The sequence below is a fragment of the Thalassophryne amazonica genome, chromosome 3, assembly GCF_902500255.1.
Source record: "Thalassophryne amazonica chromosome 3, fThaAma1.1, whole genome shotgun sequence".
In the NCBI taxonomy this organism is placed as follows: Eukaryota; Metazoa; Chordata; class Actinopteri; order Batrachoidiformes; family Batrachoididae; genus Thalassophryne; species Thalassophryne amazonica.
In genome coordinates, this window is record NC_047105.1 from 100,330,560 (window position 1) to 100,355,167 (window position 24,608).

The 24,608-nt window shown below is 40.7% G+C and overlaps 1 protein-coding gene across 2 annotated transcripts in view; it reads right to left on the reverse strand.

Moving 5' to 3' along the window:
- The window catches only part of suclg2 (succinate-CoA ligase GDP-forming subunit beta), a 395,797-nt gene that overhangs the window by 158,261 nt on the left and 212,928 nt on the right, over positions 1–24,608 (reverse strand). The window contains exons 3-6 of one of the 2 annotated variants that reach the window (XM_034167172.1): positions 18,195–18,294; positions 8,288–8,378; positions 2,019–2,171; positions 591–680 (exon numbers count right to left, since the gene is read on the reverse strand). In XM_034167172.1, coding sequence (XP_034023063.1) covers positions 591–680; positions 2,019–2,171; positions 8,288–8,378; positions 18,195–18,294 — 434 coding nt within the window. The remainder of the gene's footprint in view (positions 1–590; positions 681–2,018; positions 2,172–8,287; positions 8,379–18,194; positions 18,295–24,608) is intronic. The other variant, XM_034167173.1, reaches the window with a different exon arrangement.

Here is a 24,608-nt window from a genome sequence, read left to right on the forward strand (position 1 = left end):
ACAAGCGTGAGAATGCCTGAGTCATAATCGAAAATCGATCAATTTGTAACCTCCGACACTGCACTGTGATCCACACCATGGCGCGCACAAAGTGTGGATTTCCCACTAAACTGTTGTTGGATGAATGAAACTCCTCCAGCGAGGCGAGGAACAGCTTGGGCACACAGACTGGCATGTGCCCGAGTGGGAGTGAGCCCCGATGTGTCTCTCAGTGGTCGGTGGGGCTATGTGAGTGAAAGCTGGAAGTCGCCCCGTGCTCCTCCCTGGACATTCATCCGGGAGCACTTCAGGGGAAAAATCCACACTTTGTGTTTGATTATAGTGTGTTATCATCGGCTGAGCTCAGCTCGCGTCTTTACTGAGGGACTGGAAATACGGAAGTACATACATAAAACAATGTAGACATCTGATCTTTTCGAGAAAAGATCTCATAATTACGAGATCATTTCTGATCAGTGGTCAAAAATTGTTTTATCCAGTGAATGCAATACGCTTCCGTACATTTTGTTTGTTTGTGGATGTGTGCATATCACTGCTCTTTCTGCTTCTTCTTTTTATTCTGACTTTAAAGACTTGAGAGTGCCCATTACCTGTCTCTGTAGAGGTCCTTTGAAACCCAAATTAGCTGCCATGTGGAGTGCCTGGTCGTCGTGCACACCTTCAAATATATCTATGACTTCCTACAAGAGGCCCAGAGAAATCAAAGGAGAGGGAGAGAGACAAATGAAGGGACTGAGAGAATGCAGGACGCTCAAGAGATCTAATTTGGCACAAGGAAATGCTCATTTGAAGTGTAGGCATATCAATCATGTGGTGGCAAACTGTCAGACTGAGAAAAAGCAGAGAAGAAACTAAAACAATGGATTTGCAAATGCTACTCTCAGAAATTTTGGAAAGTGTGTTTGTGGAAAGGGCAGGACATCACACCAAAGTCACCATATTAGCTGCTAGCAACCAACTGCAGTAGTCTAGTTATTAGATGACCGAAGGGGGTATGGTACTTCAACCTTAACACAGCAGCTGTGTATAACAAAAACTACATAAATGACAGCAGGACTTTGACCCGTGGGGAACCACACATTCTAGGTGTTGTCATTTGTACTATATACGGAGGACATCTGACTTTTGGGGAAAATCTGTTTATAGATCAAATTTCTTTTCTTTTTTGACCTGTGTGAGACACTGATGAGACAATTCTGCTGTCTTTTCCAGAGTGTCAACATGTTGAGAAAATGTCCAGATTTGAATCTGCTGTCTGGGATGTTAGAGGATGGACAGATTGATGAATTCTGTCATGTCTGCAATAAAACCTCAAAGGCTTTTATTTTGAAATACAGGATCTTACTGTGGAAGTGCAAATTAAACAGGCTTCTTGTTTTAAATAATTACTGATTTCTCAAGAAATATCGGTCTGATTGCCTTGCTGTTTTCACGACTTGAATCCTCATGAAAAAAACACATAATTATGCCAAAAGATGAAAGTCAGCTTTTTCTGGATTTCAACTGATGTTCCGGATACACAAACACACAAGGAGACACTTTCTTTTTATTATATGGATATTGTTGAGCAGAACCTTTAGTTGTGACTTCCCTTCATTAAACTGCAGCAGTAACAAAGATATAGAACAATAAAAAATTACAACCAAAAGCCCAGCTGTTTGACTTCTACAGTGACAAGGAACCTATTGTATCTTTGGGTGGCATATGGAGGAGTTGAAACAATACAATGGGACTGAGCTACCCAAATTGAACTGAAAGAAATATAAAACACATGGGGCTTCTTGCAAAAGTATCTATGAGCATCTTTTCTCTTTGAGCTACAGAGCCTCTTAAAGATGTACATGAAATTTACAGAAAGAAAATGAAGAAGTGCACAAGCAGTCAAATATGAACAAAATTATGAACAAAGAAATATTACTGTCTTCCATTAGTTACCAGTCGGTGCGTCTCCACTAAGAGGCTTACACTTAAATATAGCTAGCGCTGTAGCTAGGAGTATGAACCAGGGTACCATATACCTTGAAAATTAGTTCTGGGGTACTGGCAGCTACCTCTTCAATATCCATACCACCTTGGGGGCTTCCCACCATGACAGGGCCATTACAAGCGCGGTCCATCAAAATGGCAAAGTAGGTCTCCCTGCTGATGTCCAGGGCCTCCGCGACCATCACCTGGATACAACACAGCATACGTCTTAACAAATATGAAAAATGGTGTGGCTTTTGTTATAAATACTATGTTGTAACGGTGAAAGACTGTTACTACTGAATGTAGTGCAGCTGGTATTTTGCCCCCACATTTTCATTTATAACTGGAAAATTCATACATTATGGCACAAGTACAAGGCATCGGTTTATATGATTTTCAGTGATGTATCACAGAAAATGTTGACAAGCATTTGTGTTAACATAGTTAGTTATCAAGTAGATCTGCTGACCAAATCACACAGGCTTAGTAGCAGTTTATCATCCAATGGGTTAACTTTCCAATCTGAAACAATATTATGAGGTATTGATTCAGTATGACCTTTTCTGAAGGGTTAGTCAGTTATACTGCTCTGCATCTGAATACAACTACAGCACTTAACAAGAAGTGCCAAAACAACTCCCACCAAGGTGGCAATCACGCCAGTTTATTTTAACCCATTAAGGTGCTTTTTGCAGGCTTTGCATAGTTGCAAAAGCACTTGTCTTGAAAAGTGAGTTATTTTTACTAAATCTGACAAAATCCTACTCCTGTAATACGTATGATCTTTTTGCGTCTTCCTCACCTCCTGTAAGAATGTCTTAAATTTGCTTTTTACCAGTCAGATCAACATAATAGTTAAAGTTAAGCCCCTTTCACACCAGGCCTGCTTCAAGTTGCGTATGCTGCGTATCCAATAACGCAGGAATGTCTGCGTCAGCTGCGTGCAGCAGAGGGGGGTGAAGCTTGAGGATGTGAGAGCGCCGAGGAGCTCAGCTGCAGTCAAACTGTAAAATGAGCAGGTGTGCGCTCTGATTTCTCTTCTAGTTTATATATCTTCTTGTGCAGCGTTGCAGGTCTGCGCTCTGATTTCTGTTATAGTTTATCATAATTCCTGTGACTGCGGAGCTGCAGCCGGCATTCACACGTACGTGTGCGAGCCGTCCATGAGAGGACGTGGAGATGTCCTCTGTGAGGAGTTATACTGGATGTGGACATGTCCAGTCTGTGAGCAGGACTTATGGACTTTATTTAACACAATCAAACTTGAGGTTAGCGTCAGGCTGCAATGAGCATTTTTTTCTTTTAATTGTTCAGATGTGCTCTTTGAGCGGTGTAGTTTTACTGCATTCTGTACATCGTATAAAACATTAGACAACAACCCTGCATGATTTATAGCTCGGCAACAATGGAGCACAGCAGGAATCACAAATTGGTGTCAGGTAATGTTATATTGTGTGGGTGTGGCATCCAGTCACGTCAAGTACCGTTAAGTTGCCTCAACTTGCGAGAACACTACTTCCTATCTGTGTCCTGTGCTCGATGCAGAAAAAATTAAACGTTTAATTTTTGGTGTCCGTTTTGCATCGCCCGTTGCGTCCCTCCCAGTATTGTGGCGTTAGACTGCATCAACTCGGTGCTTGGTTGCATCAACTTGGCGTCGTCATGACGCCACATGACGCAACTGGAAGCAGGCCCGGTGTGAAAGGGGCTTTAGACAGCAGGCATTAAAAGAAAAGCTCACATTCAATGAATGAGAGAAAGACGCCAAGAGGCAAGCAAGCAACAGGCAGAATGAGGAGGAGTAGCAAGAACAAAAAAACAAGAACAAGAACAAGTTGACAGGAAAGCATTGCATGGTGGTTAATTGGCTGCAGGCATTGTGGATGGGAAATCTGTTTGAACATTCAAAACTTTCATGTTTTGTTTCTGCACCATCAAGCAACGAATGAGGACAGATGGCCTTTCCTACACTCCATGTTAACATTATGCCTATGTGTTAGTCACAGTGTTGTTTTTGACAGCCGTTCAAACACTCTTCTTTTTATTGTATTTTCCTGTTCACTTATTCTGCCATTTTCCCACTCTGTAGTATTCCTGGACAGTGATATTTCAAAGCAGCATCTCAAGTTCCTTTATCTACTCTAATCAGTGTACTGGCAGCTAAGCCACGGATTAGCTGCAGACGTATGATCTGTTCCACTTGCAGGCTAACAGTTAAGCATTTACTGTTATCTGACAAATGGATTCCAGACTACACTGTTGCTGTAGATGATAATGTAAGTTAGCCACCACTGTCTCCAGCAACAATATTTTCTCAGATGTTTAATGTGACACTTCATGTACGTTTGTTTACCTTCATGACTAACAGTCTATGTTGCATGGTCTACTTGTGCTGTGTCTGACTCATTTTTGTTACATAAAGGATGCATAATCCGAGTACAAATTGGGTAGTGGGTGCAAAGGGGTTGGATTTATCCTCTTCATTAGTCATGGGTGTGTTTTGGGCATAAAGTGAAATTAATTATTCAGAATCTCATCTGTCATCCCCTTTAAGTTGAAGTACACCAAGCACACAGTGCAGTGCTATTGAGAAGACTGACTCGAGTAAGATGTTTTCTGACGAGTTAATGGTCCGGTATGAACATGCCACAGTGCACCATCAGACAGGAGCCAAATTGGTCTTTTTTCATTTCATTTATCCACTATTATACACAAACACACTCTGTAGCCAGCTCACTGTGATAGGGGTGGGGCTTGTTAGGTCTAAAGTTGTATTTTCTGGTGGGTGGAGGGTGCGGCACTTGTGGATCATGTGCTCCACATTCTGTTCTACCATTTGGCATATGCAGGTTCACAGGCTTGCAGATAGTCACAGCCTCCAGTGGTGCATACTGGTGGTGAACTGGCCAACCTCTGTAGGTAAAAGTTCCTGGGATAATCCATTATTTTTCTGCCAATTGTGGCAGCTTTGTGTTTGAGGTGATGATGCGTTGAATTGGGTGAGGGGGTCTGGTGCGAGCGATATTCCCATTCACTTAGGACATTAGGACATAAATTTGGAATTGCACAAGATGTGGTAGGAGGTAGGTGGAGTGGAAGGAGAAATGGTGGCAGGAGGCTAATCAATGGTGATCCATTGGTGAGTTATTGCAACGTCTGGGCAATGGTTGTGTAATGGGTGCCTTTTGTCCAGCAAAGCTTTGCTCACCAGCCAGCTGTGTGATGTTCTCTCCAAAGCAATGGAGATAAAGTGCCTAACAGTAATGGCAGGAGCCCAGTTAGCGAAGGTCAAAGACCCCCAGGCATCATTGAGTACTACATTTGGCTTCCTTGTATATGAAAGGTGAAGCAGCAAGTTAATATATGTATTTTTCCATTAAGGTCAACTTTTGAATTAATTTTTGATGCATATACCCCTGACTGTATATATACTGGACAATGCCTGAGTGCCATCACCCGCAGGTTTCCTTTAGAGACCTGGAACAGCTGATATGAAGCCCACGTCTGGGTGTTGCCATGTTCACAGCAGTGGCACAATGAACTCATTAATGAACGCAGCATTCTCTGTGTGATGAAGGAAGCCTAAATGCACCTCTCTCTTTCAGTCGGAACCATGTAAGCTAAGGCTGACCTTGGTTCGGGTGTTTATTCAATCACTTTTGAGGACTACAAGGTGGTTCTCCTAATGATTTGCTTTGGTGTGGACATTAACATTTTTGAGCTACTTATTTTCTCAGTAATTGTGCATCAAGTGGACCAAACGGATGAAGCTACACACAGCTAATGAAAGTGCTAATGCCATTAGCATACAACATTACATCTGATGAGAATATCACTTGCAGCGAATATTGCGGCGGAGACATCATTGATTGTCTGTTAGGACATTTTACAACACAACAAGCCATATTATTCCAGGTGTTTGGAAAAAATACTCCAAACAAAACAGACACAGCTTCTGCAACAGCTAGTAGCTGGATCAAGCAGATTCTGAGTTCTGGTCAGATGCTCAGAGAGGTAGAGACACTCAGCTCAGCAGCTCTCACTCAAAGCAACCATGCCCCCAAATTTACAGAACTTTATAGCTTAAACCAGGGGTGCCCAACCTTTTTTGAACCAAGTTCTACTTTTAAAGTTGACAGTGTATCGAGATCTACAAAGCCATATCGAACGCCATAGCGTAGTCGCAATTTAATATAATACAATTTCCTGGCACAAAGATAAAGTTTTAACAATAATAATGCATTATTGAAGTAAATGCAATGAATAAGCACAAGCAGGCTTAGGACTGGCCTGTAACAACACAATACAACAACGAACAACTCAAATTACACACCACCTAAATAAAGTTGGAAAAGTTGTTCTCTACCTTAGTGGGACTTTTGGCACAGAGAAGAGGCAAGAAATAAGAAAGGCTAAATCCAAAAGCTGTGCATATTCAGCATAGTTTGAACATTTCAGAATTGTTTTAATATCGGGCAACAATTCATTAAACGGTTCCAGAAATGTACCTCTGCTGAGCCACCTAACGTCTGTGTACAGCAGTCCTCCAGTTGCACATAGAATAACGAAAAAATAAATAAAATAAAACCACAAACACTGTCATCTTTATCAAAAGAGGAAATCGCAGTATTAATAGTCACAGTTTATCTCTGTATTATATTTATAAACTGTTACAGAAACAGCTCACCTGTGTCGCTTTTGTAAACATTACACAAAATGAATGCAAAAAAAAAAATCTCAGTCATCATCTTTAACAAAAGCAGTAAATCACAGAATTAAAAGTCACAGTTTAACTGAGCTAACGGCTCACTATTTGTGTTCATAAACACAACAAATGCACGAAAAATAAATTAATAAAAATACTGACTTTTGAACTGTTTACATACCATTTTTTGTCCACAGTGTAACTTATTTAGGCTCTTTAAGCTGCTATGTTGCTTCAAATTTTTTTTTTCTCATTTAATTTTTTTCTCCTCTGAATCCTGCACCATAGAAGAAGAAGAGCCCTCTTCTTCTTCTATGGTGTTTAACGGCAGCAGACATCTTATTGGTGCAGTGCATCAATACTTCCTCTGCATTAATCCTTTATAGCAGCACTGTCCGTTACAGCACCAGTGTCATGCGATCGACTGGAACTCAGCTGGTGATCAACTGGTTGGGCATGCCAGGCTTAAACCATCTTAAACTAAGAAAAAAAAAAATTCACCACCATACAGTTCTTATGGAGGAGAAAACTACAGAGACCGAAAATAATTTTTTTGTATCAAGCTGTAAACATGTTTATTTCTGTCATAAGTTGGACATGTTAACATGGATTCCTACAGAAATGTGCTTAATTTTTAGAGACAGCCTCAAGTGACCAGTCAAGGAACTGCAACTTTTTATACTTCTGGGGCAGCCTCATCCGACACCATCGAAGTTTACCACTTGGCATATACAAGCACGGGTATACGTACATCATGGATCTGCTGATGTAAGGCATGTGGGTACTGGATCCTTTAAATACTACAAATGCACTTTGTGCAACTTTGGACCAGGCTTTTGCTGGTCGACGCTACAATCCTGTTCTCCTACCAGACCACAGCAATGCACATGTCCACAACTCAGTTTTAGACCAAAACACCCATGGGTGCACAGATGAGCACAATTCTACTTGCAATTTAAAGGGCATGGTCATCGTGCGTGGAAGCCACAACTATGTTCGGTGGAAACTGCAAATGACGTGTACATTTTGCTCTGCGCTCCTATCTACCAGGTGGAAGAGTGGACCCATGAGCCTTTATTATGAGCCTGCAAACTTTGCAAATAAAAATGACATGGGTAACTTTGTAACAAGAGCAAGAACAGTTTGGTTAGGGATGCAAACAGAGATGGTGAGGACACAGAAAGTGGAACTGAAAGACACACAAGCTAATAAGGCTTTATCACCTGGAAATGTCTGTTATGAGTAGATACTGCATGCAGCATGCGAGGAGAGAAAATTATATTCCTGCTTGTTAGTGGCACAGAGAAACAGTTGTTTACCAAACACTTTAAATTCACTGTGGGCCTGGTTCACTTTATGTAATGAGCCATAACACCATCCAACATAAGTCCACAGTAAACAACAGTGACTGTCTACTTCTTAAAACCAAAGAAAAACAGTCATTTAAAACAGAGAAAAAGGGCAAAAAAAAAAACCCAAAACACAATCAAATCAAATTGCCTTTGCTGTACAGACCTATATTTCTGGACTAAAATAAAATGAGGCCAGAAAACAAAAACAAGAAAAAAAGAAGTTGATGCAAGTGCCTTCACTTCGGTATGAACAATAACTTACTGTTTTCACTTTCACTCCTCCTTTAGGTGTCTGCTTCGTAGTCAGGTTGAAACCCAGCATCTTATTGGCCAACTCGCCGACCACCACAGGGCTGCAGGACAAAGGTCATAGGTTCAATAGTATCATTTACGTATATAACGGCTGAGTGGATCCTTGTCATTTGATTGGTGCTTTATATGCCACGTGACATGGATTATTGGTCCCACTTGTGTTGTGTTGCATTTAGCATGCAAATATGATTCCATTTACCGTGCAAATGTAGTTCCATACATTTTGTATCATTGCACGCTGTGAACCCCACACGTGCACTAGTGGGAGCGGCGTTTAGCTAAACATGGCGGAGTTTGTTTAGCTGATGGACGATGATTTGAACGAGCTAATTGATGGTGCTAATTCTTTTAAAGGAGACCTGCATTGAAAAAAATGCAGTCAGATTTTTTGAACAAAAAATGACTTACATTTAAACGAGATCCTTCTGAATGTAGTACAGTAAATCTGCAAGCCCAGATCTGTCATTCAACGGAGAAATCTTCATTTGAAAATGACAAATTTACAGCTAACATTTAGCCCTCCGCACATTGTCCCTCTCATCATCGACGCTGCCGAGACGTCACGGACAAGACCCTCTCCCAGCATGCATTGCGCCAACTGTAATTTGTGGATTTACATCAGTTTGCATCTGCACCTTTTTCTTGTCTTATACGGAAGGATCTACTTTTTTAAAACTTCATATTGTCTTGCGGCACGTTTGGTGAGTACACATTTCTTTTATTTGTGCTTGAAAATTATTTTGGGGGACTTTTTCATACGCCCATTTTATTGAGTGGTGTCGCAATGAAAATCTACTGTCTTTCGCCTCCGGTACCATCGCGGGATATGGAGGCGAGATCCGCAAAGAATCCCAGTCATTAAAAATATATAAACCTCTCTCAGCGTCCATGGAGCTCTGGGGCTCTGATTGCCGAGACATGCAGTGCTGTGGATTTTGCCGCAAGAAGTCTGTCCTTGCAGCAACATGTGTACCGGCCGCTTCGCATTAAAACAGCGAGCGTAGCGGAGGCAGAGAGCGGGAGACAGATCTGTATCTCACATTCATTGCAGCTTACTTTTGGATGTTGAAACCAGGATGTGTATAAGTAACATTACTAACAGATAAAATCAATTTCAATGCGGGATTGGACTGAAGGTGGGAGCGCCTGACGTCATGGAAATGATACGGCTGTACAAACTGTTTTCACAGAGGGCTAAATTTTAGCTGCAAATTTGTCATTTTTAAACGAAGATTTCTCCGCTGAATTACAAATTTGGGCTTACAGATTTACTTTACTGCATTCACAAGGGTCTTATAAATACATATCAGCTATTTCTTCCTGAAATCTGACCACATTTATTTCAATGCAGGTCGACTTTAACACACACACAAAAAACATCCACTACACCATGAGCCATCTGGACGCATGAAGAGCTGTTAGGATGAAAACCTGGACAAATTTCTGACGTGATTTTTTGCTGAAATGAGGAAATACACAAAATCGTTTTTTTTTTTTTTGGAAGTATCACGGTCTAAATCTGTTTTTCCAAGATGATTGAGAACAATTCTGGACTCCTATTTAAAGTTCGTGTTGGGCTGTTGATGTCAAAGCATCAGCGATGCACACAAAATGTAAGTCCCTTTTCTGCTGTTTATAAACTAATATAATATCAAATGAAAAGGATCTATTTTAGCTGTTATACAAAACAAAGAATGAATGTTTTCACATTATTTCAATGGTACGAATATTTCATGAGGTGAAAGATGGAACGTTCCATTCAACGACCCTTCATCCTTGGGCCAATCCGAACCAACTTCAATGGAAGACAGAATCATTGTTCAGTCTTGCCGGCAAAACGAGCCGGATTGCAGCCTGTGCTCACCTGGAAAAACCATCAGTTTAACCGATGCAGTCACAAGAAGGCTGCAAAGGCCCATCAGGAAATTGTACCAGACCAGCACATCTGATCCAAAGGACCCAGATAAGTGAACCATCCATGTTCTGATGATCTTTGTTGTCAGTGATGCAAACTGGCTAATTTGTTTGTTAATTTTGTTATCGACAGATTGTCTCTGTAATTAAATAATGAGTCTTTGTTCATATTCTCAAAATGTCACCTTTATTTATCCCTGCACATATGTAAATAAATGTGTAAATATTACGCTAGTGTTTTTTTCTTAACCCTACATCCTGCACATCTGAGAAATACGCAGTTGGTGCCCTTTTTTGAGGTTTAATTAAATTTCATATTGAATTAAATGTTGTTTAACTTTTATTGTCTACAATATTTTTATTTTGCACCCGCAGAAGGTGCTTTCAATATTAATAATATTAACAATAATACTAATTATTTACTACATTTTGATGCCCTGTGGGGTGTAAAATTGATAATACTTGTATTCATTACATTTACTTTGGTGTGCCATATCAGGAAATCCAATATTAAAATTATTAATTAAATTCCTTACATTTTATGGAGCTCAGTGTGGTGTGATATAAATATAAGTAATATTCGCCACATTTAATGGTGCCTTCGTGCAAGGCATATTCATGATTAATATTAATAATATATGAATTCGCTACACGAGTCCAACAATTTTGTCAACATTTTGGTACAACTATGGCTTTGAATACTGCCATGTCCATACATAGCTGGACAATGACACACTCTGTAAACTTTTGCCTCTGTACACCACAATAATGGCACTGAAATGATACAATCAAGATGTGCATGGAGTGTAGACTTTTACCTAGTCTATAAACTACTTACAGCCTTTGACAATGGAGGAACTGTGTCTAAAAAAGGCTGTAATTCTTAAAATTGCTAATGTGATAGTTTTGTTAAACATCTTAATTAAAAAAAATCTATATGACAAAAGCATCTTGACTGATTAATCTCAACTCTATTTTGGTGGTGTACAGAGCAAAATTACAAAACTTGCATCATTGTCCAACTACTTACAGACCTGACTACAAAATCAGTACTTATTCTGACGTTTTAAAATGTAGTATGCATGCGGAAGCAGCTTTTGCAAGCTTGCTGTGTTTTGTAAGTGAATACAAATGAAGTAAGGGTTGTACTCATACTTTGATAAATGAGAGGACAGTGAACTGTGCTCTGATGATACCGTCTGGGGACAATGAACTTCAGCATATCTCATTTTGGAAAAAGTTTCAGGCCATTCTGAATCCTGAAGTAGGACAAAGCTGATGCATGTCTTGAGCATTTGCCATAAATCACATTTTTGTCATTAAGGGGACAGCACGTTATGTACCTTTATATACAATAAAGCTATGGCTTTGGGGATAGAAACAGAGTACAGTAACGGGAAATGCCAGACTCTCAGAATAGCAAATTCGTTAACTGTTTGGAAAAGACTTCAGATTTCAGAGTGTGCATTTATTGGCGGAGTACACCTATTACATTCTGTAATTTGAGACATCGACAAAATACTCAAAAGAAGCACAAAACCAAATAAAACTCATAACACGTTGGACAAAACCTCACTTCTACACCTTCAAACCGAGCCTTCAGAAGTTTTACTGAGGCTACATTTACAAATCTAAGACAATACCTCAGAAGCTCAAAGGCTATCTTAATAGAACTTCTCCTCTATTAACAGGCAGTGTGGATTGCTGTACACTAGAGTGTTGCGTGTGGAGATCCACGGGCTCTAGATTGGGTAGTGTTTATAAAATAGGTAGCTGACATTTTTCAAGGGTGGGAATACGAGGTCTGTCCAAAAAGTAACGGACCTTTTTATTTTTTTAAAAAACTATATGGATTTGAATCACGTGTGATTGCATCAGCCAAGCTTGAACCTTCGTGCGCATGCGTGAGTTTTTTCACGCATGTCGGTTGCGTCATTTGCCTGTGGGAAGGCTTTGAGTGAGTACTGGTCCAGCCCGCTCGTCGGATTTTTATTGTCAGGGAAATGGCAGAGCGACTGCCGCTTTGCTCCATGAAATTTTTTTCAGAAACTGTTAGAGACAGCCAGTTGGAAACCATTCGAAAGATTCAGATGGCTTTCGGTGAAGATTCTGTCGGCGTCACATGGATTAAGGAGTGTTAAAACCTTTTTAAAGACGGCCCACAGCGGCGGAGGGCGCGCGGCGCACCAAGCGGCCATCAACAGATCATCAGACCAGATCATTTCCAAACTGAACGCTGTGTTGATCCGGGACATCGTGTGACTACCAAAGAAATGGCAAGAGAGCTGGACATAGCACTTTTGCGGCACATTCCACTGTTACAGGAGATTTTGTAATGAAAGACGTGCGGAGGATTTTGCGCGTCGGCACGGAGCCGCTCATGGCGCGCAACAAAAAAAACACCTCCGTGTTGGAAACCATTCGGAAGATTCAGACGGCTTTTGATGGCTTTTCAGTCGAGTGAGTATGCGAGAAATTGTGTAACAGCTGGACATGCCACAACATGTCCTGTGAGACTTCCAACACGGAGGTGTTTTTTTTGTTGCGCGCCATGAGTGGCTCCGTGCCGACGCATGAAATCCTCCGCACGTCTTTCATTACAAAATCTCCACAAAGGTTCAAGCTTGGCTGATGCAATCACACGTGATTCAAATCCATATAGTTTTTTGAAAAAAAATAAAAAGGTCCATTACTTTTTGGACACACCTCGTAATTTAAGCAATGAGTTGGAATGGTGTGTGAGTCCAGAATGTTTTTAGAACCTTAGACCTCAACAATTTTTAGAAGAGGAACTCAACCCTTTTATTTCCTGTTACATATGCAATTTTTAATGTTAATTTACTCTCTTCATTATTTATAAATTGTTTAGGTTGTTGTTGTCATATACACACTATTATTATTATCATTATCATTATTTTTATTTTATTATTACTTGTATTTTGTCATTTGATTTTTAAATGAACCACAATGGAAATAAGTGTTTTCACTTTCTTGTGTCATCCAAGTATTTTTAATGTATTTACAATTATATGTACTTACACTCACACTTTTAATATAAAGATGATTCACTGGCCCCTGCTGGAAAGGTGTGTGAGTCCAAAATGTAATTAGCAACATTAGCTAATATTCGTAGCTTCTCCACAACTATTAGCACTACCAGTGTTCCATTTTGGAGCTGTTCATTCTTGATCCAACATACATAAGCATGCCAAACAGCAAATGTCAGCTGTGCTCTGTCCCTGATCAAAGTTGCACGCATGCAGGTGGTTTTAATTTGACAAACAGAGGCTGAAGACATTAAAACCACTAAACATTTCACTCATGGTACCACTATGAAACTTAAGTCATTCATGGTAATAGCAACTTGAAACTTATCTAAACTGACAAAACAAACTGAGCTACAAAAACGCAATAAATCAATAACGCTATCAACACTGGTAAGCTAACATAAACCACAATAGCAACATTTAAAACCTCAATACCCCAGACTCCCGTGGTACATTGTACCACAGCATCCACTGTTTATTAGTTTGCTAAAATTGCTAATTTCATCAAAAACATTTGTTCTATCAACTTTCTGTTTTCGCAGCGTTCATCCTTGACCCATCCTTGTGTGTGTGTACAATGACAATAAAGGCTGTATTCCATACTCTTCTTTGCAAGGTCAAAAGTAATTCAACAGTCAGCTGCTGAGTGGAGTTATGAGCAACTGTGTTATTACCTCAAAATTCCATTTACATGTAATGAGATCACAAGTGTTGGGTTCATATAAAGTGCTGCATTTGGAAGGTGCTGATGTTAACTGCCAATATGGTTTCCAAACAGTCATGCCAGTGAAGCAAAGCCTTATTACACAGAAATCCTAAACAAACCCATCAGAAAGACAGCCTAAACACGAGGTCCACCCATCTATTGTGAAATACTTGGCTCCTTCTTTATAATAAGGAATACACCAACAAAAGGTAAAACCAATAATTACAGGCTGAAATTACAGAAAAAAGAAGAAGAAGAGAGAGAGAGAGAGAGAGAGAGAGAGAGAGAGAGAGAGAGAGAGAGAGAGAGAGAGAGAGAGAGAGAGAGAGAGAGAGAGAGAGAGAGAGAGAGAAAATAAAATAAGACAAAAGGACACCCTCCAGGATGTGGAAGCTATTTTGTCAAAGTAACTGCATTAGAGAAAGTAGATTGGGTAGACAAAAACAGCCATAGGTATATTCAAAAACAGGATGACTGGATTACAAACTCACAAAAAAAAAAAAAAAAAGTTCAGAACATTCTATGGCTCTGACTGGGCCACTTAAGAACATTCAGAGAGTTGTCTTGAAGTCACTCCTTTGATACCTTGGCTGTATGCTTAGGGTCATTGTCCTGCTGAAAGATGAACTGTCACCCCAGTCTGAGGTCAAGAGCGCTCTGGAGCAGGTTTTCATCCAGGATGTCTCTGTACATTGCTGCATTCATCTTTCCCTCAATCCTGACTAGTCTCCCAGTTCCTGCCACTGAAAAACATCCCCAAAGCATGATGCTGCCACCATCATGCTTCACTGTAGGGATGGTGCCTGGTGTCCTCCAAACATGATGCCTGGCATTCAATCCATACAGTTCAATGTTTGACTCATCAGACCAGAGGATTTTGTTTCTCATGGTCTGAAAGTCCTTCAGGTGCCTTTTGGCAAACTCGTGGGCTGCCACGTGCCTTTTACTACGGAGTGGCTTCCGTCCGGCCACTTTACCATACAGGCCTGATTGGTGGATTGCTGCAGAGATGATTGTTCTTCTGGAAGGTTCGCCTCTTTCCACAAAGGAATGCTGGAGCTCTGACACAGTGACCAGAGGGTTCCTGGTCACATCCCTGACTAAGGCCCTTCTCCACTGATAGCTCAGTTTAGACGGGAGGCCAGCCAGCTCCAGGAAGAGTCTTGGTGGATCTGAACCTCTTCCATTTACAGATGACGGAGGCCACTGTGCTCACTGGGACCTTCAAAGCAGCAGAACTGTTTCTGTACCCTTCCCCAGATTTGTGCCTCAAGACAATCCCGTCGCAGAGGTCTACAGACAATTCCTTTGACTGCATGCTTGGTTTGTGCTCTGTCAATTGTGGGACCTTATATGTAAGCAGGTGTGTGCCTTTCCAAATCAAGTCCAATCAACTGAATTTACCCCAGGTGGACTCCAATTAAACTGTAGAAACATCTCAAGGATGATCAGTAGAAACTGTAAATACTGCAAATAGCATCATGTAAATAGCAAATGCTGTCAATACTTATGTACATGTGACTTCGTAGTTTCTTCTTTTTTTAAACTGCAAACTCTTAAAAAAAAAAAAAAAAAAAAAAAAAAAAAAAGAAACTTTTTTCACATTGTCATTATGGGGTATTGTGTGCAGAATGTTCAGGAGAAAAAAATGACTCATCCATTTTGGAATAAGACATTAAAAAATGTGGGGGAAAAAATGAAGCAATGTGAATAATTCCTGGATGCACTATACGAGGTCTGTTAGAAAAGTATCCGACCTTTTTATTTTTTTCAAAAACCATATGGATTTGAATCACGTGTGATTGCATCAGCCAAGCTTGAACCTTCGTGCGCGTGCATGAGTTTTTTTACGCCTGTCGGTTGCGTCATTCGCCTGTGAGCAGGCTTTGTGTGAGCAGTGGTCCACCGATCTTGTTGGATTTTTATTGCAAATAAATGTCTGAACGATTTGGAGCTTTGCTGCATCAATTTTTTCCAGAAACTGTGAGAGACCTCCAGGTGGACACCATTGGGAAAATTCAAATGGCTTTGAGGGACGATTTTATGGGGATTACACAGATTAAGGAGTGCTCCAGCCGGTTTAAAGACCGCCCACAGCTGCTGAGAGCGCGCCACGCTCTGAGCGCCGATCGACAGGCTGAATCAACCAGATCATTGACAACGTGAAGGCTTTGTTCATCCGGGACGTCGTCTGATTTGCACAAAAATGGCAGGAGACGTGGACATCAGTACTTTTTTCGGCACATTCCACTGTTACAGGAGTTTTTTTTAATGGAAAGAAAAGCGGACAGGCGCGGCACAAAACCACCTCCATGTTGGTCTCACAGGACGGCTTTGAGACGGCTTTCAGACAGCTGTCGGTGGGTTTTCAGTCGTGTGACTAACCGAGAAATTGAGGATGAGTCTGGACATGCCAGAACATTTCCTGTGAGGCTTCATCACGGCGCTGCTTTGCGCCATGCGGCACCACCGCGACGCAACTCCTCTGAGTAGCACAGGAATTGCAGAAGACGTGGACATCAGCACTTTTTCGGCACATTGAGACAGACGCGCGGAGGAATTCCGCGCGTCACGGTGGAGCTGCATGGCGCAAAGCAACGTCCACTTTTCTTTCCATGAAAAAAACTCCTGTAACAGTGGAATGTGCCGAAAAAGTACTGATGTCCACATCTCCTGCCATTTTTGTGAAAGTCAGACGACGTCCCGGATCAACAAAGCCTTCACGTTGGAAATAATCTGGTTGATTCAGCCTGTCGATCGACGCTCAGAGCGCGGCGTGCTCTCAGCAGCTGTGGGCGGTCTTAAACCGGCTGGAGCACTCCTTAATCTGTGTAATCCCCATAAAATCGTCCCTCAAAGCCATTTGAATTTTCCGAATGGTGTCCACCTGGAGGTCTCTCACAGTTTCTGGAAAAAATTGATGCAGCAAAGCTCCAAATCGTTCAGACATTTATTCGCAATAAAAATCCGACGAGAGGGGTGGACCACTGCTCACACAAAGCCTGCTCCCAGGCGAATGACGCTACCGACAGGCATGAAAAAACTCACGCATGCACACGAAGGTTCAAGCTTGGCTGATGCAATCACACGTGATTCAAATCATATGGTTTTTGAAAAAAAAAAAAAGGTCGGATACTTTTCTAACAGACCTCATATATATATGTGCGTGTGTGTGTGTGTGTGTGTGTGTATAGTCCACATCTCAAGTGATATAGTGAACATCTCAAGGATGATCATTGGAAACAGGATGCACCTGAGCTTCATTTTGAGCTTCATGGCAAAGGCTGTGAATACTTTTGTACACGTGATATCTTAGTTGATTAGATCTTAGTTTTAAGATTAGGCTTAAAACTTTCCTTTTTGCTAAAGCTTATAGTTAGGGCTGGATCAGGTGACCCTGAACCATCCCTTAGTTATGCTGCTATAGACTTTGACTGCTGGGGGTTCCCATGATGCACTGAGTGTTTCTTTCTCTTTTTGCTCTGTATGCACCACTGCATTTAATCATAAGTGATTGATCTCTGCTCTCTTCCACAGCATGTCTTTTTCCTGATTCTCTCCCTCAGCCCCAACCAGTCCCAGCAGAAGACTGCCCCTCCCTGAGCCTGGTTCTGCTGGAGGTTTCTTCCTCTTAAAAGGGAGTTTTTCCTTCCCACTGTCGCCAAGTGCTTGCTCACAGGGGGTCGTTTTGACCGTTGGGGTTTTTCCGTAATTATTGTATGGCTTTGCCTTACAATATAAAGCGCCTTGGGGCAACTGTTTGTTGTGATTTGGTGCTATATAAATAAAATTGATTTGATTTGATTTAGTTATTTATATTTTTAATACATTTGCAAAAATCAAAAAAAAAAAACTTTTTCACATTGTCTTTATGGGTTATTGTGTGTAGAATTTTGAGGAAAATAATAATTTCATTCATTTTGGAAATAGGCTGTAACATAACATAAAGTGAAGCCCTGTGAATTCTTTCTGGATGCACTGTATCCTCCTCTTCAAACACAACCATAGACATGTGCTGATAGATGATCCACAGGTTATTGCATATTAACTTGGTGGTAAAGATTAGCCATTAACAAAAAATGAAATGCTATGAATACTTTCCGGATACACCGTAATGAAACATGCTGCATTACACAGCTAAAATAACAGTGTCCAAACATTTACGGACCCGAGAGTATCGGCAAACTTACTCCTTAGTCAAGTGCACGCCACCTTTAAGGCCGCTGTCAAACACACCCTTTCCTCTGCCACCAGCCAGAATTTGAGCTTTTAGCACTATCTCCTTTGCATCTGAAAGTCAAAGAAAGACAGAAAAAAGACTGTTACAAGTTTCAGGTTATACAGTAAGATCATCCCTGTTAAATCAGCTACTTGTGTCATTGTAAAAGAAGAAGAAAAGCTGCAGGAAAAGCAGGTACGCAAAGCATACCAGTCAGGTCCATAAATGACAATATTTCCTCCATGCACTATCTCAATGGAGCTGAAATGAAATCATCAAGATGTGCTTGTCGCAAACATTTAACTTTAATTCAAGGGGTGAAACAAGAATATTGCATAAGCCATTTAGGAATTAGTGCCATTTGTACACATAGCCCCTCTACTATCACAACCCTGCATGTAATCGGACAAACTAAAGATAAGTAAGTCCCTTCAGCTTCTAACTTGTTTCACTCTGGGTAACCGCAGAAGATCTGAAGTGGATTTGCATGTTGATGTGGTGCAAGTTTTTCACCAGATTGCTTTCCTGAAACAAGCACACTAACTGTATGGCCACCTCCCCAACAAACTATATATAAGTATTACTATGAATCCAAATCATCACCCATACAGTCTTCTTTAGAGAAGACAGGGGATGGATACAAGAACATTTCCAAGTCACTGAGTATAAGCCTATAATATTTTAATATGTCCAATTACTTACAGGCTTTGAAAATAGGACTGAAGTGAAAAGTATACCACAAGTACATCTTGACTGTTTGATTTCACTTACACACACACACAAAATTAGTCACCACAGTGTGACACACACATATACAACCCCTGGCAAAAATTATGGAATCACCGGCCTCGGAGGATGTTCATTCAGTTGTTTAATTTTGTAGAAAAAAAGCAGATCACAGACATGACACAAAACTAAAGTCATTTCAAATGGCAACTTTCTGGCTTTAAGAAACACTATAAGAAATCAAGAAAAAAAAGATTGTGGCAGTCAGTAACGGTTACTTTTTTAGACCAAGCAGAGGAAAAAAAATATGGAATCACTCAATTCTGAGGAAAAAATTATGGAATCACCCTGTAAATTTTCATCCCCAAAACTAACACCTGCATCATATCAGATCTGCTCAGTCTGCATCTAAAAAGGAGTGATCACACCTTGGAGAGCTGTTGCACCAAGTGGACTGACATGAATCATGGCTCCAACACGAGAGATGTCAATTGAAACAAAGGAGAGGATTATCAAACTCTTAAAAGAGAGTAAATCATCACGCAATGTTGCAAAAGATGTTGGTTGTTCACAGTCAGCTGTGTCTAAACTGGACCAAATACAAACAACATGGGAAGGTTGTTAAAGGCAAACATACTGGTAGACCAAGGAAGACATCAAAGCGTCAAGACAGAAAACTTAAAGCAATATGTCTCAAAAATCGAAAAATGTACAACAAAACAAATGAGGAACGAATGGGAGGAAACTGGAGTCAACGTCTGTGACCGAACTGTAAGAAACCACCTAAAGGAAAAGGGATTTACATACAGAAAAGCTAAACGAAAGGCATCAACACCTAAACAGAAAAAAAACAAGGTTACAATGGGCTAAGGAAAAGCAATTGTGGACTGTGGATGACTGGATGAAAGTCATATTCAGTGATGAATCTCGAATCTGCATTGGGCAAGGTGATGATGCTGGAACTTTTGTTTGGTGCCTTTCTAATGAGATTTATAAAGATGACTGCCTGAAGAGAACATGTAAATTTCCACAGTCATTGATGATATGGGGCTGCATGTCAGGTAAAGGCACTGGGGAGATGGCTGTCATTACATCATCAATAAATGCACAAGTTTATGTTGATATTTTGGACAATTGAAAGGATGTTTGGGGATGATGAAATAATTTTTCAAGATGATAATGCATCTTGCCATAGAGCAAAAACTGCAAAAACATTCCTTGCAAAAAGACACATAGGGTCAATGTCATGGCATAGGGTCAATGTCAATGAGCAGATCTGATTTGATGCAGGTGTTAATTTGGGGGATGAAAATTTACAGGGTGATTCCATAATTTTTTCCTCAGAATTGAGTGATTCCATATTTTTTTTCCTCTGCTTGGTCTAAAAAAGTAACCGTTACTGACTGCCACAATCTTTTTTTTCTTGATTTCTTATAGTGTTTCTTAAAGCCAGAAAGTTGCCATTTGAAATGACTTTAGTTTTGTGTCATGTCTGTGATCTGCTTTTTTTCTACAAAATTAAACAACTGAATGAACATCCTCTGAGGCCGGTGATTCCATAATTTTTGCCAGGGGTTGTATACAGTGATATGTGAAAAAGTACGTGCCCCCTTGAACTTTTACATGTCTGAAATTCTTTTTAAGACATAAAAAAAACAAAATTTCAGACTTTTTAAATTAAAATTTCTTCACAGTGAAAAGTAATCTCTATGTCATGAATGAAAAGAAATACAAATCTAAAAGCCAAAACAATGGTGTGAATAAGTAAGTGCCCCTTTAGTATAACACATAGAAACCATCACTTTTACATCCAGTTTTCTTCAGACAAGTCAGGGGATGGCTATATCAACATTTCCAAGACACTGATTATATCTTGGCCTTTATTTACATCAATTATGTAGAAGTACAAACAGCATGGCACTCTATGGCAAATGTGTGGAGCAGCAAACTGCTCTTACCTTTGCTGTAGTAAGTACAGGAAACTGAGAAAATAGCCTGTGGCAGGGATTAAACAAACACTGTATTGGTGGGGCAGATTCTCTGTGCATAGGCGATATCTCTGTCGATTTGCATTCTCCCCACAAAACAACTTTGAAATGGACAAAACAGGGCAGGTGTGAAATCACCCTAAACTGAAAATGTGTAGATAAATATTTCTCTATTTGTGTATGCCAGGATGTTGAACACCTGTTTCTCCACAGAACGAAAGTACCTGCACAACTGAAGGACCACTTCAGTTCTAAAACTAGACTGCAGTCTGTTTTCCACCTAAGCCTACACATAAAAAGGTATGAAATCAAAAGCAGGCCACTCAGCTGTCTATTCAGCATACTGACCATACAGTCCATCCAGAAAATATTAAAAGTACCAGACTTTTTTTTATGTTATGTTACAGCCGTATTCCAAAATGGGTGAAATTCTTTTTTTACTCAGAATTCTACACACAATACCCCATAATGACAATGTGAATTTTTTTCTTTAGATTTTGCAAATTTATTTAAAAAAAAAAAACACTAAGAAGTCACATGAACATAAGTATTCACAGCCTTTGCCATGAAGCGCAAAATTGAGCTCAGCTCTGGACATGATTTGGAAAGGCACACACCTGTCTACATATAAGGTCCCACAGGCAGTTGGCAGTGCATGTCAGAGCACAAACCAAGCATCAAGTCAAAGGAATTGTCTGCAGACCTCTGAGACAGTCTCGAGGCACAAATCTGGGGAAGGGTACAGAAACATTTCTGCTGCTTTGAAGGTCCGAAAGAGCACACTGACCTCCAGCAACTGTAAATGGAAAAAGTTTGGATCCACCAGGACTCTTACTAGAGCTGGCCACCCATTGAAACTGAGTGATTGGGGGAGAAGGGCCTTATGGTGCCAAAAGGCACCAGTAGGACTCTCAGACCATGAGAAACAAAATTCTCTGGTCTGATAAAACAAAGCTTGAACTGAGACATCTATATCTACAGCTATCCTCAGTAACTGCCGGTGGGTGTCACACTGAGACAAAGATTTACTGTTTGACGTGAATGCCACGCATCATGTTTGGAGGACACCAGGCACCATCCATACAGTGAAGCATGGTGATGGCAGCATCATGCTGTGAGGATGTTTTTTCAGTGGCAGGAACTAGGAGACTTGTGAGGATGAAGGGAAAGATGGATGCAGCAATGTACAGAGACATCCTGGATGAAAACCTGCTCCAGAGTGCTCTTGACCTCAGACTGGGGTGCTGCAAAGAGGAATGGGCAAAACTGCCCAAAGATAGGTGCACCAAGCGTGTGGCATCATTCAAGAAGACTTGAGACTGACAAACGGTACATCAACAAAATACTGAGCAAATGTACATGTGAGTTCTTATTTTGTATTGTTAATAAATTTAAATAAACATTTTTTAAAAAAAGAAGCTTTTTGCATGTAGTCATTATGGGGTGTTGTGAGTAGAATTTTGAGGGGAAAAAATTAATTGACTCCATTTTGAAATAAGGCTGTAGCATAACAAAATGTGGAAAAAGTGAAGCCTTGTGAATACTTTCTGGATGACAGCAAGAGTAGCCATCATCAGAACAGAAACGTGGTTTATTCTTCAATTCAATTCATTTATAAAGTGCCAAATCCCAAGGCGCTTCACACAGATGAGGTCTAAATTTACCCACCCCCTGAACAAGCACAATGGCAACTGCGGTAAGGAAAAACTCCCTCTGGTGTTTCTTGGTCATAGCAAGAAACCTCAAGCAGCCCAGTCAGAAGGGTAACCATCTGGTTTCGCCACACTACCAGAAAAAAAAAATGGATATGGTCAAAAATGCAAGACAGCAATGATGGAACACAGCAGTCAGGTACTTATGAAGTCCAGTGGTCATATTCACCATTTTTCAACAGTTAAGTCCGATCATCATAGTCAACTAACAGGTTCCTGATCAAACAGCAATAATGACTGCAAGTCCCCTGTATCTCCAACAATCCACAGCAAGCCATGGTCCTCATCAGTCTCCCTGCTCCAGTCACAGTCCAAAGATGGAAAGACAGACTTCAGCATTCCAGTATCTTCTTTATGTGATGGTCCTCTCACATGATACACATCCCAAAGCAACGCTGCAGGTGGTGCTTCATTATCTCCAGCACTTCAATCCATGGAGGATTTTGATTGTTCAAAACAAAACCTCAAAACCTGACCTTGGACAGACTGTAAGCCAGTGAACGGATGCCAAAGTTGAGGTCATATAATAAAATTTTCTACTCCTAGTCAGAACTCTAGCAGTACCATCTGAAGACCTCTTATGCTTATCTGCAATCAGCCAGAAAATAACACATTACAGTAATCTATTCTAGAAAAAACAAAGGCATGATGGGGGAGCTCAACTTGACACACATAACTGTTGAGTTACACTTCAGGGAGCTCAACTCGATGGGAAGGAGCTCATCGCAACAGCACTGGACCCAGGGGTGCCATCTGTACAGATCATGGACCAACTGTGATCCATTACACCACAACTTTGACCTAATATCCTCTATTTTCTCTTCAAAGTCATCTAAGAATTATTGAGCAGTGGGTGGTGAACAACTTGTACATGGTTTCCCTTGAATAAGGGTAGCCACAGTGTCAAAACATGAACTTTGGGTTATGCTGGTTTTTGCAAATTAAATAAGAATAATGATCAAGTTAATAAAACTAGTCCAATTTTGGCCCTCAAAACACTGAGGTCCTAAAAAAATAAATTTGGTTTATGAACCTAGTAAATTTAAGTCTGGGAGCATGCGCTCATGTTTATTCTCACTGCATCAACCACACCACGTAACCGCCAGGGTACTGGATGGCACCCCCACAGGAAGAAAACCGATCCATCCCCACATCTCAAAAGTAACCAGCTATCTGTTATTGCCAAGTGAAACCTGGGCTTCCCCTTGGCCTTCTCCAGCTGCTGGTTCCTCAACACTGAGGCACATAAGTGCTAGATCATGCAGAGAGAAATGCACCACATGTCCAAAATGATGCAGTGGATGCTCGCTCAGAATTCACATGATACATGAGTCACCCAAAGTAACCATTCATGTGACACAAAGTTCCTCCAGAGGATCTTCCAAAGAGGCCTGGTATCAAAGACATCCAGTTGTTGCCTTAGGTCACTAGTTAGCATCCAAGTCTCATAACCATACATTAAGACAATAAGAGGTTATTATGCAGGTTGTGGGGAGCAAACTCAGAAGACTTAAAAAAACTGTCAGGAAATAGACTTAAATTTTAGATGTTGCAATGAGCGATGCCTTCACTGAACATGCAGTTACTACTTCAGTTTGCAAACTGAACACACAGCACTCTGCCTGCACTTCTGCCTGCTCTCCAGCACCGCACCCAGATGGGCCATTGCCCTCAGCATGGATCAGTAAAGTTATGTGATTGGTTGAAAGATGCTGCATTTTGACCTTTATATGCTGTGACTGCACACGTTGTATTAAACGTTATGTGTAAAAGTAAAGCACTGGCCCTACCGAATAATGAACGATGAATAATGAGCCACGTAGCATTTTTTGTTTTATACGATTCCAGTTATTTAACAATCGTGGGAGAATAGTGGCTGTGAGAGGCTCTTACAAGCAGAATATTCGGCTAATGAGGCTCATCTCCGAGTGTGGTGCTAATTTCAAGAAGTTCAAAATT